This window comes from Macadamia integrifolia, chromosome 9, assembly GCF_013358625.1.
Source record: "Macadamia integrifolia cultivar HAES 741 chromosome 9, SCU_Mint_v3, whole genome shotgun sequence".
Taxonomy (NCBI): domain Eukaryota; kingdom Viridiplantae; phylum Streptophyta; class Magnoliopsida; order Proteales; family Proteaceae; genus Macadamia; species Macadamia integrifolia.
In genome coordinates, this window is record NC_056565.1 from 13030747 (window position 1) to 13048828 (window position 18082).

At 40.0% G+C, this 18082-nt stretch overlaps 1 protein-coding gene across 4 annotated transcripts in view; it reads right to left on the minus strand.

Moving 5' to 3' along the window:
* Positions 1 to 18082, minus strand: part of LOC122089816 (chromatin structure-remodeling complex protein SYD-like) — a 46331-nt gene that overhangs the window by 16186 nt on the left and 12063 nt on the right. For all 4 annotated transcript variants that reach the window (XM_042659510.1, XM_042659508.1, XM_042659509.1 and 1 more), the window contains 18 exons: positions 14618 to 14781; positions 14458 to 14522; positions 14047 to 14378; positions 13258 to 13968; positions 11337 to 11434; positions 10997 to 11182; positions 10539 to 10719; positions 10215 to 10409; positions 10096 to 10139; positions 9527 to 9583; positions 9265 to 9361; positions 8979 to 9151; positions 8681 to 8894; positions 8111 to 8236; positions 7906 to 7995; positions 5635 to 5751; positions 5429 to 5509; positions 5216 to 5323 (listed from right to left, as the gene is read on the minus strand). In XM_042659510.1, coding sequence (XP_042515444.1) covers positions 5216 to 5323; positions 5429 to 5509; positions 5635 to 5751; positions 7906 to 7995; positions 8111 to 8236; positions 8681 to 8894; positions 8979 to 9151; positions 9265 to 9361; positions 9527 to 9583; positions 10096 to 10139; positions 10215 to 10409; positions 10539 to 10719; positions 10997 to 11182; positions 11337 to 11434; positions 13258 to 13968; positions 14047 to 14378; positions 14458 to 14522; positions 14618 to 14781 — 3039 coding nt within the window. The remainder of the gene's footprint in view (positions 1 to 5215; positions 5324 to 5428; positions 5510 to 5634; positions 5752 to 7905; positions 7996 to 8110; positions 8237 to 8680; positions 8895 to 8978; positions 9152 to 9264; positions 9362 to 9526; positions 9584 to 10095; positions 10140 to 10214; positions 10410 to 10538; positions 10720 to 10996; positions 11183 to 11336; positions 11435 to 13257; positions 13969 to 14046; positions 14379 to 14457; positions 14523 to 14617; positions 14782 to 18082) is intronic.

Below are 18082 nucleotides of genomic sequence, written 5' to 3' on the forward strand. Positions count from 1 at the left end.
GGTGTCTCTGAGGTTGACAAGCTTCATTTGAAGGACAAAGCAAGGTTCTCGTAAGGTCATCTCCTAGTCAAGTATTTGGGCATGCCCTCAATCCCCTCCAAATTGTTCACTCATCACTACTCCCCAATTTTGGATCTTATAAGCAGAAGGATCCAACTTTGGAAGGGCAAGCACCTATCTTATGATGGTCGGATTGAATTGATCATATCCATGCTCCAGTCCCCATACATTTATTGGTCGGGTATTTCCAAGCTTTCCCAATCTTCCATCAAGAAGCTTTAGTCCCCGATGTGTGCCTTCCTCTGGAAAGGCTCTGACACCACCACATTCCTCCACCCTATTACTTAGGCTTTTGTTTACCTTCCCAAAGATGGGGGAGGCCTTGGTTTGAAAAGAATAAAGGATGTTAACTTTTGGGTATCCTCAAGCCAATTTGGAAGCTAGCTTCCAAGAAGAAAAGCATTTGGGTATACGGGGTGTACATCAAACTCCTCTAGGAATTCTCAAACATTCATTTGGAGATAAATCCAAATACATTTATATCTATGACAGGTTGGCCATGGTTTCAAACATCCTCCGCTAAGATGGTTGGGACCCTTTCTTTCTCTTTCCCCTTGTTAGCCTTAGGGATGCTCTGCCGACCATTAGTGGAAGGCCCAGAGGGAGTGGCAAAATTGTTGTATGGTTTGCTTCCTCCACGAGCTAGTTCAACTCCCTAGTCCAATTCCTTGGTGTCGAATTGTTTCGTTCAAGGGACACATCCCCAGCATGGCTTCACTGTTTGGAGAGCACTCAACTACTCCCCGCTCCCTCCTAACACAAACTTTCCTTATTTAGGGACATATTCCGGCTTCCCCCGTTTGGTTCCACTGTTAGAACTCCCCTGAGACCTGGACCACCTTTCATTGCTTACCCCTTCTCCACCTCAATTTGGAAAGGGCTCTTGCCAAATGTTGACGTCAGAGGAGAAGAATCCTGCCTTCTAGAGAATGGAATTGGGTGGATATATCCTTTGTTGTAACTCCAGTTGTAATATAGATGAATATAGATGATAAGCTAGACTTCAACACCGCCATTTACCATATCTGGATGAAGCATAATCTCAGAAGATGGACCCAAAGTTCAGAACACCCCAACAGATTTGGGACACCATTGCCTTCGACATTAGAAAAGCAAGCTATTTGTGGTCTTCAAGTGCATTGACTTCTCAAGGAACAAGCTTATTGTTGATTCCTAGGGCCTCCCTTTTCTTTATACCTGCCCCGTGACCCTCCTAGCTGAGGATTGGGCTTCGCTTTGTAATGCTTTTCTTCTACTCCTCTGTCTTCTTGGGGAGTCCCTTTTTTTCTCTTCTCATAATATATTTTATTATTCACCCAAAAAATGAGGTTTTCAAAATAATTTGAAAGTAAATTACCATTATGTCCTCCTCAATCCCCCCCTTCCCCCCCTCCCTTCTGTCCTCGTCAATAAATCCATCCCAATAACCTTGTCGTGAACCTTTTCTCCATTCCCTCTGATGAGGAAATCCTTTTGGCTATCCTCTCTCATAAAGCCAATAAGGCTCCTAAGCCTGATGGTTTCAGCATGGAATTCTTCTCCTCCTGCTGAGAAATCATAAAACCAGACTTCATCCTTGCCATCAGAAGCTTCTTTTTCAATCCCTCTCATATCAAAGGTGTCAACCACAATTTCATCTGTCTCATTCCCAAGCATGAGGGAGCCTCCTCCGTGGCTGACTTCCGCCACATCTACCTTTGCAACCTCTTCTAAAAATTCATCGCCAAAATCGTTGCCAATCAAATTCAATCAATTGTGGACTCTCTAGTCACCCTAACCAATCTGCTTTCATTGCTAACAGAATCATTTCTGATAACATCATCCTATGTCATGAGGTGGTTAGAGGATTTGATAGAAAATCCCACTCTGCTACTGCCCTCGTCGAGATTGATATCCATAAAGCCTTTGATTCCATTCACTAGGATTTCATTTCTACAGTCCCTAGCCAGATGTCCTTCCCCTCTGCCTTCATACATTGGATCCACTCCTACATCTCCGACCCCCATGTTTTCTGTCCTTGTTAATAGTAGTCTGGATGGATAATTCAACTCCTCTGTGGGTATCAGGCAAGGCTGCCCTCCCCTCCCTCTTCTCCTTAGAATCAAAAGATTTAATAGGGATTTTTTCTTGAATCATACCAAAAGAAGTTGGAAACGGAGACGGACGAGGATGAGGGTTTGGAGGAGGAAACCGAATTTCAACCTCACCATTAGGATGGGTAATATATTCGGGATCTGTAGACTGGACTGGCTCTGGAGGGGCCTGTGGTTGAGAGGCTGATACTTGTTGTTCATAAGCTGTAACCCAAGAAGAGGGAAGGAGACGAAGGAGATCATCTCTGGATATTTGTCCCTCGAGGTCCTCTATAGATCCATCCAATCGGCTACTGACCTCCACCTCATCACTCCCATCCCCAAATTCAAATCCATTGGTCTCACTCACCTTGCCTTTGCTGATGACCTCATGATCTTCTCCAGGGCTGACCCTCTCCATCTTCTCCATCATTTCCTCCCTAAATCCTTTGGATCCCTCTCTGGCCTCTGCGTCAACTTAGCAAGTCCCGTATCTTCCTTGTTGGAGTCTCAGACTCAATCAAAGACACCCTCCTTTAGATCTTTGGCTTCTCCCTTGGCTCCCAGTCGGTCAAGTACTTGGGCCTTCCCCTCATTTCGTCCAGACTATTTGCCCCTCATTGCACCCCCATGCTTGACCTAATGAGGAAAAGGCTTCAGCTTTGGAAATGAAAGCTTTTATCCTATGCGGGCCGCCTTATCCTTGCTAGATCTGTGATTTAATCTATGTACATTTTCTGGACGGGTGTCTTCTCTTTTCCTATTTCTATCTCCAAAGCCATCGAATCCATCCTCTGTGCCTTCCTTTGGAAAGGCACAGATCAGTCCAAATTCCTCCATCCTCTCAAATGGGCCTTTGTCTGCCTTCCGAAAACTAAGGGAGGTCTGGGTCTGAGAAGAGTCAATGATAACATCAAAGCTGGCACCCTCAAGCTCATATAGAGAATTACCTCCAAGCACAGTTGTATCTGGATCAACTGGATATACTCCTCTCTCGTAAAAAAATATTCCATTTAGACAGTATCTCCTTCTTTTGACGCTTTATGGGTCCAGAGAAACTTCCTCAACCTCATAACTCTTGCCCTCAATGCCATCTCCTCCTCCATCAGCAATGGATCTTCCACCTACTTCTGGTTGGATAATTGGCACCCTGCAAGTGTCCTCTCCATTGTCAGCCCCCCAACTGTATACTCGTCTGGCATTCCTAGAAATGCAATGGTTGATTCCATCATCTCAAATGATAGTTGGTCCACTCCCCTATCCCCTTCCCTTGCTAATATCTGGGCAGATCTCCCCCCTCCACAGGGATGCCCGTGAGGGCAGGATTTTATGGAATCATTGTACCAATGACCGCTTCTCCTTTACCTCTCCGCCTAGAACCTTATCTGTCCCACTGCCACTAGTCCCTTGGCACAATGTTGCTTGGTTGCTTGGTTCAAAGGCCACATCCCCTGTCATAGTTTCACCACCTAGCGAGCCCTGAAGGACTATCTCCCAACCCAATCCTTTCTCATCCATCGTCACATCTAAGCCTCCCCTTCTTGTTGTCTCCGCTGGAACAATATTGAAGATATAAACCACATCTTCTTCAATTGTCCCCTCTCATCTCTCTCATCTGTAAAAAAAGTCCTTTCCCATTGTTGGCCTCCTAGGAGACCCATTTTACCTTTTCATAGGGAATGGAACTGGATTGATATGACCTCTCAGGTACCTCCATCTGCGACACTACGGGCAAGTTTGCACCATTATTAACCACATTTGGATAGAGCGGAATATTCGTAGATGGACGGCCAAATCCCAGTTTTACGATCAGATTTGGAATGTAATCTACTTTGATGTTCACTCCAAATTTGCTTCTCTCAAGCAAAAACCTATCAAGAACTCCTAAAGGAACAGGCTCATTGATGTTGCCTGGGTCTCTCCTCTTTTTTAGCTTTTCCCCATCCCCACTATGATTTGTATCCCCCTTAGTCTTTTTTCTCTCTGTCCCCCCCTGAGGTGCTAGCCTCATCTTGTTAGCCATGCTTTGCCCCCTATCCCCTCCCCCTTTCTTTTGTTTTGCTTGTCTTTGCCTCGTGGGCTTGGTTTCCCCCGTCCTTCCTCTTGTATATTCTTTCCCCTTTTAATGCATTATTTATTCATCCAAAAAAAAAAAAAAACTTACAATTATGTCATTCTCTTAAGTTGTCAATGTCTTGAACAATTTTCAAATACGCATGTGAAAGGAATTTACCCTCATTGAAAGAAGTGGGTTATACTAAAAGAGGCAAAAGAGTAAGGTTAAACTTTTTCTTCACCAACTTTGGTTACACAAATATTTTCCCTTTAAAAATATCACTTAGCCTCAAGCGTTGTAGCCATCTACCATTCCATAAAAATGATATTTTCTCCAAAAGTTTGGGTAGTTGAGCTATATATTCAAATTGGTGGGTAGCTTAGCTCTCTCTTTTTCTCAAATGAATATTGAAGAGATTTTCCCTTTCATAATGTGGATAAGGTGAGTTGTTCCTGGTTATTCTCACTCTAGGAACTCGTATTGGTGGTTTCAAAACCACCCAAATTTCGCCAAAACAGTATACTTTTTCCATGTGTTTTGATTTGACCATTTTGAGGGCTAATGGCCAAAATGAGCGAAACGACATTACTGGGATGACCGAAATTTCAATGATATAGTGCATTTTTTTTTTTTTACCGAAATGAGCAAAATTTCAAAACGAAGTGACTAAAATATGAACGAAATTGTCTTTTTTTGTGCTTTTGTATGCAGTTTCGTTTCAGTAAAAAAAAAAAAAGGATTTCGGCGAGTTTTCGAACCATGGTTTTCCATCAATTTTCACACCTTAACTTTGGTCTAATCTACTCTACCTGTACATGATGAAATTGAATATTTATTATTGAAGAAGTCAAATAGTTTAGCCATTCAAATATCAAATAATACGTTGACTACATACACAAAGAAAGATTGGTAAAGGTGGACCAACAAAACATGATGTAAATAAGATGACATAATGATTAAACCAAATCTAATTAAAAGGAAGGGAGGAATGTCTTGGCCACATTACTATCAGAAAATTTCCACATACCCTATGATCAGTCGCTTTTAGCTTGGGTAGTAACCTATCTAACATTTCAAGCTTTCCACAAAGTCTTACAAGTGGAGGCAGATAATGTTTTGGTATTAAAGTATCAACCTACAAAAAGAGATCAAATCATGAGATGAAAATGTAAAAAGGAAAAGGAGACTCACTACTGACTCCTCAACAGAAATTCAACGAAAGAACAACAAAATAGCATGCCTCTTCTGCATGAAGTTGGCTGATGTATGGATGATTGCATATATTACGTAACTCCATAACAGAGTTATGCACCGACCGGCCCTGATCACACAACGCAATCAGATTTAGTATAGAGTAAGTACTAAGTAACGACATGAGTTCACTGCATCAGAACATGATCAAGCCAGTCTTTAAATAAAGAGAAGAAAAGAAAATGCAAGGAGAACCTTTGAACTTCCAATGGAACCAAGATTTTCTTCAACCCTCTTCATTAAAAGCTTCTGATAGGCCGAAGCCTCACATCTTACTAGTCGTTCAATCTTCTCGGGCAATTCATTCTCAACCTACCAAAACAGCATTTAAAATAAAATAACATCAAAACCAAAGAAAAGCATTATATGTTCTTAGCTGATGAGAAACAAAAGACATGAATGGCAGATATTGTAAAACAAAATCCTTCGTGAAGTCCTCAGGCAAGTGAAAAACAATTCATCGGGATGATTTGTGGTGAACGGAACCCAAAATCAGGGAGCTGTTTTATACGAAAATACAAAGGAATCTGATAAGATGACCACTAAAACAATTCTTGATCTTGAAATATGTGAACCACTACTTAGATACAGAACCAACTGAAAACCTTACTTCCACAATGTCTTTTCTTCAGTTGGATAAATCATTTCCATAAAAAAGCTTTATGAAATGTACAATGCATAGTAATGGTATTTATTTTGATCAACCACAAAAGATATTACACTAGTATAAAAGAAAACTGCATATGTATAGTATAGGGATGTGAATCCCCTAAAGTACATGCACAGAAAGTATAAAACAGTTATTTGCCATTGCCAACTCCACAGAATGATAATTTAAGAAACCAACTCTACCACCCCACCTCACCACTCTTATTCTGATTTTGGCAATGAAAATTTTAAGCAACCCAAGTTAGAACACCCCAAAACAAGTACGATGTAATTCTCATTGCAATCATGAAGTTAATTTCTACATGGCTATGACTTGGCACAGTTGCAGCCCATAACCCTATAACAACAATTCAACTCAACTAAGCCTCTTACCTACTAATTGGGGTCTGTTACAAGAATCAGAGTGTTAGTCCAAAGACATCCATAGGGTTAGCGCTACAAAATTTACAATGACAAACTAACTTCGACATTGCTTTGATTTGAGCATGCTTATACCCCACAATAAACTCTACAACAACAATTCAAATCAACTAAGCCTTCTCCTACTAACTGGGTCCACTGCACAAATCCTACTTCACCATTCAACTCTTATGTACATTCCCCTTGCTTCCAGGTAACAATCATGTAAAAGAAAAAATTTCAAGCAAATTCCCATCCTTTTATATGGATTTTGCCTGATTATTTTCCTTTTACAGGGATTTTACCTGGAACCAAACATAACCTTAAAGTCACATTCGGTGCAAGTCGAAAGACATTTATATAGTTAGCCCTACACAATTTACAGTGACAAAGCTAAGCTCTATACTGCTTACTAGACAAGCAAGGCTGCTCTTCATCACTATTCAACCTTTTTTTTCTTTTTTTTGTTAGCTGAGGTGACGACTTTGACAATTAGTGTATATTTAGAAATGTAACTTACAGGATGAACTACATGGAGAAGGGAGGGTAACATGATTAAAGAGACAGGAAGACGAACAAATAAATGAAAACCAGTTTGACTGGTTAGCTAAACTGGTATAGACGACCAGCAACGCCACATATTCTGGTTCCCAGCTCCAAAAATCCTGCTGGTTAAACTGGGAAACCAGAGCTGGACCCCTTTCCTGTTCACAGCAAGGTATGTTTCTCAAAATACGAGAGAGAGAGCAACCACAACACAGAAGAGGTAAGAGTACACAGGCATCACAGATTTTTATTAAAATTGATATGCCCATAGAACTTCCCAGGCTCAACTGTTGACAGTCTAAGCAATGCACCAATCTGATTGGCACCATGGAATCAAATGGAGTGAATGAAGAGTCATCCAATTCCATCATCAATGGCAGACTGAATCAACAATTATTCTGATCTCCAGTCATAAAAAAGTATCCACTTACAAAATTCAAGTGAGCTATATTGGCTGCAGTTCCAAAAAAAGAGACCCACAGCCCATCAGACGGGTTCTGGAGTGCATGAAACACCCAGACCCAGTCCTCCAGTTTGTGGCCACGCACACACACAGAGGTTGAGACTGGTTTACTACGTAAATAATGTAGCAAAGAATAGTAACAAAACTTTGTCAATTGTAAACTGTTTTCAAATAATATACCTGTGATATTAGCCTGCCTTCAGAAGTAACACAGACTAAAGAAAAGATCTTTACCACCACCCCAGAGCATGATTTGTCAAATCCCCACCCAAAAAAAAAAAATTTAGGGCTTTTGGAGAAATAAACATTAGAATACGGCTGACTAGAAAAATCCAAGTGGAAAAATAAAAAATTGTCGCTTCTATTAGCATGGAGAATCATTTACGGACCTTGTGTTTCAACCTCCGAAGGACAAAAGGTCGAAGAACTTGATGAAGTCGATTTATGATCAAAAGATTTTCCTCCTCAGATAGTAGAGCCTGCTCAGTGATAAGCATCAAGAATGAAAGAAAAATTCAGGAAAGGGTTTTACAGGGAAATTAAATAATTAAAAAAATCTATTTCACAAAGCACTTAAAAAAGGTCAAGGCTTACTTCATCAGGTGAATTATCACCACTACTCTCAAATGGTTTGTTGAACCATTGAGAAAAATCCTCTGATGAGTTGAAAATGTTTGGTAACAAGAAGTTGAGTAGGGCCCACAATTCCTCAAGGTTATTCTACACAAAAAATAAAGATATAAAAGAGTTACCAATAGTATCTGCAAGCAACAACTAGAGGCCATGCAAAATTTCAAGTCAGAGCCAGACACGGGAAATCAACAAATTAAAACAGAAATTTCTAACCACAGATCCAACAAGCATAGCAGAATCAAGACGACATACTTATTATCATCCCAGAAACCTTTTTGGGGGGAGGGGAGGAAGCAATTATGATGGTTTATATACCAGACAATTGATTAAGAGGTGAACTTGTTAAGGAGGTGAAAATCTATAAATAAAAAAGCTTGAATCTTCATTTAGCTGAAGAGAGGGGTAGGGGGTTCTTTCATCTCATGGTGTCAGACTCAAAAGAGCAACAGCAAGACTCAAATCAGGAAAAAGAGAAAGGCGCTACCCTAAACAGAGAACAAGCTAGAAGCACAAGATAGGATCATCATTAACCTGTAGAGGTGTTCCAGTCAACAGCAATCTATGAGAGCTCTGATAGAGTTTCAAGTCTGCATTCAGTTTGCAGGAAGCATTCTTTATGCGATGACCTTCATCGATTACAATATAATGCCAATGTATTTTGCTTAGTCTAGGTCTATCATGTTTATTCATCAAGTACTCATATGTTGTCAGAAGGACATTGAATTTTCCATGGACAATTCTTTCCCTGCAGGAACAAATGAAAGTTGGAATCATTCTCTAAGCAAGCCAAATGACCCAGAAAGCAAATTTCACAATGATATGCCATTACTTGAATAACCGACGCCGCTCCTCAGGAGGTCCAGCATATGCAATCTTGTTTATACCAGGGGCCCAGTTGCTAATTTCTGATTCCCATCCTGATAACACAGAGGAAGGTACTACCACTAGGAAAGGTCCTCTATCATTTTTTGTTTCCATTAGGTAACAAATCAGAGCAATAACCTGCAAAGGTACAACTTATCAGATTAGTATTAAGTCCAGTAGCTGTGACAGACAGAGACCAGAAAGAGGCCTACATTAAAGTATTGTTTGGTTCCAATGACACCAAGACATACCTGGACAGTCTTTCCAAGACCCATTTCGTCAGCAAGAATTCCATTCAAATGATTATTGTACAATGAAACCAACCACTGAAGACCATTCATTTGGTACCTACATATCAAAAAAATGAAACATTCGAAACACGAAGTTAAAAACATAAATTTATCCGAGAAAGTTTTATCTGCAATCTAAACTCCACCAGAAATGCTTAAAAACAATCCACACGAGGAGAACTTCTGAAAGGAAATCCAGAAACAGAGTAAAAAATCAACTTACTCCCTCAGTTTTCCACCCTGAAGACAAGTTGGCTGCTCTGTTATGTTCTCTTTTATACTGCATTAGACAATGTTCAATACTTCAACATAATAAATTTCCAACAGAAACAATTACGTCCCAATCAATAGGCAGAATTCTGTTGTGATAAACAAATTAAAGTATATTCAACAATAAAAAGAAAGCAACCCAGTGCACGAGGCTCCCGCTACTGCAGGGTCTGGGAGGGGCAAATGTACACAACACAGCCTTACCCCCAGCTTTACAGGAGAGGCCGTTTCCAAGTTTCGAACCTGTGACCAACATGTTGCAATAGTGCAACTTAACCCTTGTGCCACAGGCTCGCCCGCTTAAAGTTTATTCAACAATCTTAGCAATAAATTTATAAAACCCCAAAAAGAAAAAGAGACGGAAGAAGTGACAGAAGGAAAACCAGGCCTTCAATAATAATCCTAAATTTAAAGTTGGAATATTAAGGCCTATCAAGAAAAAAAAAAGTTGGAATACTAAGGGGGGGAAAGAACTTCAATCATGGCGATCCAAACAAAAGGACAAAGGTTCGACATAAATACCTATGAGCCATCAGATAGTACTTTTCATTGCTTTCCAGATAATGCTGCAAACAAAATTTGATTGAAATCAGATAAGAGTTTTTTTTTTTTTTTTAAAGGACCACAAATTGGATACTTGCCTGTGCCTGGTCACTCTCATCTTCATTCTCAATAGCAACCTCATTGTTCTCAACAACATTTGCAGATCTACCCTCATCCTTTTCCATCTCAAAACGTCGTGCCGTGGTCTTTGACTCTTGTACTTTGGCACCCAGCTTCTGAAGATATTTTTCAGTCTCCTTGAGCAGTTGCTTAACACGATCCGATTTGGCATCCTATATGATTATGTAAATGTAATAATGTGAAATAAAAAGCATACATTCTACTTAACATTCAAAAAGGAGAAAGGATAACAATAAGTATACACCACCATAGGGCACCAAAATTTAATAGATCTACCAGACCTGAACCATTCGTAAGTACCCCTCCACATCATTGTTCTTTAATAGGTTAATCTTTTCACGCTGAATTCTGTCAATCTTCTCACGGTGTATCCGCTCCTTCCTTTTATGGAACTCTTTTACATGCTTGTTGAAACCCTTCCAGCGCTCTCTCTTAATTTTAAACCAGTCATCCATTCTCTCCCTAAAATTTAAAGTAACCAGTCAAGTTATAAGAACAAATATAGCAATGAGGGCATCAGATAAAATGAATTAATCAAAAAGAACCCCGCTTGTAAAAGCAAATGAATTGGCTAACTTAAGAAGGAATTCAAGGAATACAGAAAATTCTATATATACTGACCCACCGTAAACGTGACTCATATTTCCACATAAACCTAAGAACACTTACAAAATAATGCATAACTGAAACATAATGAGAAAAATATATCAATAAATTCGTCAAGCTCAAAGATACACACTTGTGAACTTCTATCTCAGTAAAGAACTCCTTCTGCCTCTCACGAATTCTCTTCTGTCGCTCCTCCTTCATTTTCTGTTCGAATTTTTCAACCTGTTTTACTCGCCTTCCATGCCTATGTTTCTTAACTGCTTTCAAACGATCCATGTCAGATGTGACAGGCTTGAAGAAATCATGCAGAAAATCACTGCCACAAGAAAACAAATACTGTCTCAGAAGATTAAAAAGAAGGCATAGAAACACCCAGTCAGAAACACAGGATGATATGCTCAAAATTAACCATGTAAATAAACAACAGATACAACTTTAGAAATGCCAGTTAGACTATTATATATAATTACCTCCGCAATCGACGTTGAAGCCTAAGCAGCTGGAGCTTTTTGAGTTCAATAACACTTCTTGTCTTGGCAGAAATATCTTCAGAGGAACTCACAGTCTCCTGCACCATAAGAGTTAGCACAAATCGAAGTTTACAACTACAAAAAAAATTTCCACCTAACAAAAACAACGCATTTCATTTTAATTTTTTCAATGCATAGAAACTAGCATTGATATGAGAAATTTAAAGACGATAATAAACCTCACAGTACAAAACAAGTAGTTCACCTCACAGTACAAAACAAGTAGTTCAAAAGAGTTGTCCACTTAAACTTAAGTGTCAGAAAATCCAGAAGCAAAGCCACTGAGAATAAGTATATTTCGTTTCAGATATGAAAGTAAAAATGACTTACAAATAAGGGAATAACAGGTTATAACTTGTGACAATATCCTCCATGGAAAGATGGAGACCATTAGAATTAGATTATGTGGTTTTGGCAAATTTCATAATCTATTTAATCACTATTGTCACAATAGAAAGCAACCAAAAGAACCTTAGAAGAGGTAGTTTTGGCAAATAGCAACCGCACACAACCCTTTTCACTTGATTCTTGTTTAACTTTATCTAGACAACAAATCTCTGAAGGAGCTCTGATCACATTTCCCAATCAACATCCAACTCATCTTAAAATGAATTATCCCTGTAACTATAATCCCTCTCAGGCCATGCCCATTAACAACCTAGTTCCTTACTTCCTCCCATAACTCCCGTCACTATATTTTCCACTTACCATTCTAGAAAACGTGCTCCTCAATATACTCTAATCTTCTTTAAGCACCAAACCCACAGCTCATTTGCCACTTCCAAATTCAATTTTACATTACCTGTGAAAAACCTCCATGCCCTCTCCAACACCACCACCACTCCTAAAAGGTAATCATTTATTAATTAAAGCAACAGTAAGGCAAAACAAAAAATAAAAAGAATAGGGCATGTATTTCCAAATACTTTGCAATATTTAATTGAACTTATCCCTCATTTAATTGAGCCAAAAACTTCAATCTCTTGCCACGCCCTCCACTCACTCGCTTGAGTCGGACTCTATCTCTATTTTTGCTTGGAGGATCATTCGTCCTTCACTCTCTTGCTATCACCCGTAGGAAGCAGAACATTGTTTAAATGCTACAAAGAATCAACTAGGTGAGCCTTTTAATTGACCCAAAAACTTCAACTGTTTCTTTATCCGAAACTCCAATTGTTTAAGTACTATAAAAAAATAATTAGGTGAGTCTTTCAGTAATTCTCCTTTGATGCTTAATCTTCCTGAATCAGACTATGTAAACAGAAAACAGATTCATCAGTATATGCCAAGTTTGGGTTTCTAAATGGGTTTCTCAAGAGCATAAATGGCACCATAGTTTTATTCTTCCTACGATTCAACAATTTCCACTTCATGACACCAATCACTTTATTCTTCTTACTATTCAACAATTTCCTAGGTAAAATTAAATCAGTGTTCAATTTAGTTTCAGATTCTTATTTCTTGCTTGTTATATTATCAAGTTGTGCAGATACTACGTCATCAGGAGCCTAATTAGATCCGTCCACGAGTCTTGAGGCTCTGTGAACATGTAGCAGTCAAAATCTAATTCTAAACCATCAAACAAATATGTATTTACTTCACATATGTTTCAGTTTTTTTTTTTTTTTTTTTTTTTTTTTTTTTCGGTGGGGGGGGGGGGGGTGGTTGGGGGTGGGGGGTTGTAAGAACATATTTCAGTTAAGATGAAAGAATGTGTTTGAGTGTGTGTATGTGCCGTTGTGAGCATTTTCCCTGATGCATGTTGTGTGAAGAAACAAAACTTGAAAAGAAAATCCCTCTGAGAGAAAGAAAGGGAGAAAAAAAAAGAATCAAACAAAATGCTATTACTTTCAAAACACACCTTTAATTTATCAAAAGAACCAGTAATTTTTTCCTCCATCTTCTTCTGTTTCAGGGCCCAATTTTCTTCACCAAGCAGCTTCCTTTTCTGCCAGTCCATAATCCACTTTTCTGAGGTGGTGTATTTCGGAGAAGGTGGTGTCTCAGTAGATGACTTTTCCTCCTCTTCTTCCTCCGGAGATTTTTCCAGCACAGTAATTGGATCCCTATTGATGGAAATCATCTTGCATCCATCTGAAGCACTTTGCTTCTGAATCTCAGATCCCCTTTGATCTTCTGGACCGCAATTTGCACCAACAAAAACATCGGCAAAACTATTGAAAACAATAGGCTCCGGTTTTGAGCTATGTTTTCCCCCCTGCAACGCATGCATGGTTAATGGATTAACATCCTTCAGAGACATCAGCATGTGAGGCTCAACTCCTTTCCCTGAAAGTCTAGTCTGCTCTCCCAATGGAACAGAGGATGGGTATTTATCTGTCTGTTGACTTGCTTGCATAAAAGCAGCCTCCACCTTGAACAATTTGTTTACTCTATCGCTGTCACCATAAGTTTGTGACTGGTTTAAGGGATTTTCTGCTCTTTCTAAGACTTGTTCATGCTGAACCATAGAAGCCTCCATCATTCCCCTAGGAGCCTCATTATGATTGCTGATTCCTCTCCAGATTTGGTTTGCCCTTCCCACTTGTTGATGCCCATGGTCAGGATCATCCTACGAATGAATATTATCAGACGAAATCCTACTACTATTCATTGGGAATTGAGGCTCCAAAATCATAGCTACACCTACCTGTGATTCTGCTGTTTCTTGGGTCTGCATTTCAGCCTCAGGTTTTCTTGTTGCAGACAAAAGTCGTTGGCCTTCTTCTGCAAGCACCAACTGGTCAGCAGGTGAACCCTTTTGTTTCTTTGTCTTCTTAATGTTTTTTGTCTCTTTTGACGAGTCAGTATCTATTAGACTTCCAGTGGATGAGGACCCAGGAGGAACTCTTTCAGCATCTCTAATATCATTTGTTCTTCCAGATCCAATCCCTACTCCATTACTGTTAGTTGGCTCCCTCAAGTATGACTCTTTCCCTCTATGGTCTGTCAGTTCCCTACAAGCTCCATCAGCACTGCTACCTGCTTGTTTGACAAGTAAATGAATTAAAGAGTTGTTAATTATATAATAAAGGATAAATCTAAGTGCAGCAGTACCTACCTTCTTTTTGATTGCTTTCTCCAAGTGCAATTTCGAGATGCAGTTTCCTTGGAACCATTCCATTTCTGCACATAAAAAGACAGCTAATTAATAGATTGGACCAGAAACAAAAAGGTATTTTTATGAGGCTGAAACTAGGCAATTTGGGGGATGGACATGCCTGAATGCTAGAAAAACGAGGCACTGGGCTCTGAGTTGTTTCAAATGTTGTTCCTTGAAAGGCATCCCCGAGACAGGAAGCTGAGACATTGGAGTTTTCCCTGTATCTCTAGAAGGTCCACCCTGGGCCATACTAATTTCCATGTTACTGTTTGACTCGCAACCCTGTTGGCACACAGATATCAACTCAGAAAAAGCTTTAATTCACAACATGTGAAAATAAAAATGGGCATCAAACACTAGAAACAAGGCAAAAGCATAACCAACGTGTACAGAACCATTTCAGAACACCAATCATGATTTATGTAGCAAGAAGTGCATCAAAAGACATCATTGATAGCTGGAAACAACTACAGAAATTCATATAAAGGATAGCCTATTGACAATAACTTGAAATTTTATTTGGCAATATGTTCCACTTGTAAGAAATTTCTTTTGCCAAATTCAGTTCATTCCTCAGGTTTTCAAGATCTTGAACCCCAAAGAGTTGGGATGAGTCTTTGTTGAGTCAAGAGCAGAGTATTCATGCACAGAGAATGTGGTAAGGGAAGAAACGCATAAGTGGGCTTCAAATACCAGGAATTTGACAACTGACAAAGGGCCATAACCCAATGCAAGCCTGATGCAGATTCTTCACCAAACTAGGCTTGTTTTATTGGGAATAAGCCTAGGGTTGGGTTCCATACATATTGGGCCATTGATCCCATGTGTTTTGACTTTTGAGTGTGATAGGCCACTTTTATGGGCCTAAAAAAAGGGCTTTAAGGTTGCATACAGGATTTTACTAATTAGTTTCCTTTTTCAGCTAGTTTCTAATTTCAGTTTTTAGTAAGTATTGTATTAGGAGACTAAATTAAGGTTTCCTTTAAGGAACCTTCTATTTTGTAATTCCCTCCCCCATTGACATTATAAATAAAGAAGAGGAGGCTCCTAAAGCTAGAATGACGTTGATGAACAAAGCAATGGCTGCTGCTATTGTCTTCTCCATGAAGATATGTCTTGTGTTTGACCAAGGCTGATGGAACTGGTGTTTGATCCAGTTGACTCTCTGCATGTGAAGCCCGAGAGGTCCTCTTCTACTTTATCTTCTTCTTCTTTGCTGTTCAAGGTGTTCAAGGTGTGAAGCCCGAGAGGTTCTTTCTAACTATCTTCTTCTCATACTGTTATTCAAGCACTCCAAGTTACCGATTACAAGATCAGACCACAGGTAATTTATCAGCTCATCTCTCATTACTTCTATTTTCTGTCCTGAGACGTCCCTTTCTTGTTCCCCAATCAATCCCTTCTCAGACTTAGTCAACAATCAGATTGTGGCCATCTCTTGATTGAGTGTTAGGCCCTACCAGAGGGTGACTCGATGATTTGGGGTCAATCAGATCAACGGCCTGCCTGCTATGCAAAATCCCCCACAGGCGGCTCGATTGGGCTGTTTTGACCTAATCTGGTTCTTCTACTGAGAACGATAGAATGGTTTAGTTTGCTTCTGGTTTCTCAGATGTTTATTCGTGTTTTCCTTATTGTTTCAGTCCTAATTCATCATTCCATTAGTCCCTTCATTATCTGCTTCTATTCTGATTTCTGAAACCCTATAATCTGAGATTGATATTCTCAATCACAGATCTGATCTCATCCTTATCATTATTCTGTTTTGAACTATTCTGGTATTTTATCTAATGTTCTCTGAGAGTACCTTGCAACATTGGGACTAGGTTGACTTGTCAATCCTAGTTCTACATTAAAGCCCCACTGACATGGGGTTTGGGGTCGGGTGGATTGGAGATGCGCCTAATTTTCACATAATTTTGCACAAAGTGGCCAGCCGCTCCAAACTCAGACCTGCATCTTCATGCAGACAACCCAATTTTTTTATCCTTGCACCAAACAACAGTATGGGTTTGAGGATTGACACCGATGCAATCCCAGGTTACAAAACCATACTTTGGGATCACTATGGGCCCACAAGAGTAGTAAATAATTCTATTTAAAGATATAGTGGCAATTCTGTAAATATTCTGAACAGTTGAAGATCATTTGGAAGAAAAACACTCGGGACTAAACTGGAAACAAGTGTTTAAGTAGGAGGGTATTTATGGAAATTAAGGTATGAGGGGACTAAATAGAACCAACTTGAGGGGATAGGGGCTTTCTGTAATTTTAATGAGCAGTACCTTCTTCTTCACCCACGACAAATCAGACAAACCAGCAGCAAGCCAAACTCATTTCACGGGGACTAACTCCTCTCTCTTCCTTCTGGTCCTCCCTCCCCCCCACCCTTTCCCCTATTCGTGGTCAATGGGACAATGTCATTTGGACTCCCTCCCCCTCTCTTTCCTTCTCCTCTGCCTCAGCTTGGGATTTGGTTCGGCCCAGAGGCTCCTTAGTCCCTTGGCGTAAATTAATTTGGTTTTCAGGCCACATTCCCCATCACAATCTCACTGTCTAGAGCTCTCTCCAATTGTCTCCCCACCCAGTCCTTCCTAATCTACTGTCACATCCATGTTCCTCCTGCTTGCTGCCTTTGCAGGAATGGTGTTGAAGATGTGAATCATCTCTTTTTTGATTGTCCATTTTCCTCATCGGTCTACAAGCGAGAGCTCTCCTCCTGCTGGCCCTCTAGAAGAATCCCCCTCCCCCTTCAGCGCGAATGGATCTGGGTTAATATGACTTGTGCTGGCAATTCTATTACGATACTGTCGGGAAGCTTGTTTTTGGTGTCGCCATTTCTCACATCTTGTTGGAACGTAATCTTCATAGATGGACCTCCAATTCCCGATCTTTTGATTTGATTTGGAAAGCCATCTATTTTGATGTTAATTGCAAGCTCTCCTTGATCCATCACCGTAATGTAAGGGATACCCCAAGGAACAGGCTTATTGTTGTGTCCTGAGGTTTGCCCCCTCATATTTTGTTGCCCCCCCCCCACCCCGCGCCCCAAATTGGGTTTTTTTTCCCCCTTCAGGGTTTGCATATTCTCCCGCCACCTCCCCCACCTATCAGTGAAACTTTGTAGGAAGCTCACTAACCCATTGAACTACCAAATCCAAGCAATAGCCATTCAAATATTGGATCAAACATCAGAATAAAGATTTCTGAAGTTTCTCCTGGCAGTAATCTCAAGATCGGCCCTGATAACAGGTATGAATCTCACAGCAGAGGGATTTGTTTGGGTTAAAACTCTCTGGGGTTCTACCATTCTAGACAACCTAGGGTAGTGATGTTAACTCCAAAGCCTCAGGTAGAAAGGGGTTGGGAGGAGAGAGATCAAGCCAAATATCAAAGGACTGTTGGTACGGCTAGACAGGGTACTGGGAATAGATATACCAAATAAACAGCAGTAAAATGGAAAAGGGAAGAACAGGAAGAACAGAAACAAAAATAGAGGAACAGAAAAGGAGATTCAGTGAGAAAGAAGTGAATAAGAGTATAACTGAGAGAAGAAACAGGTTTGGATTGATGCGACCAAATA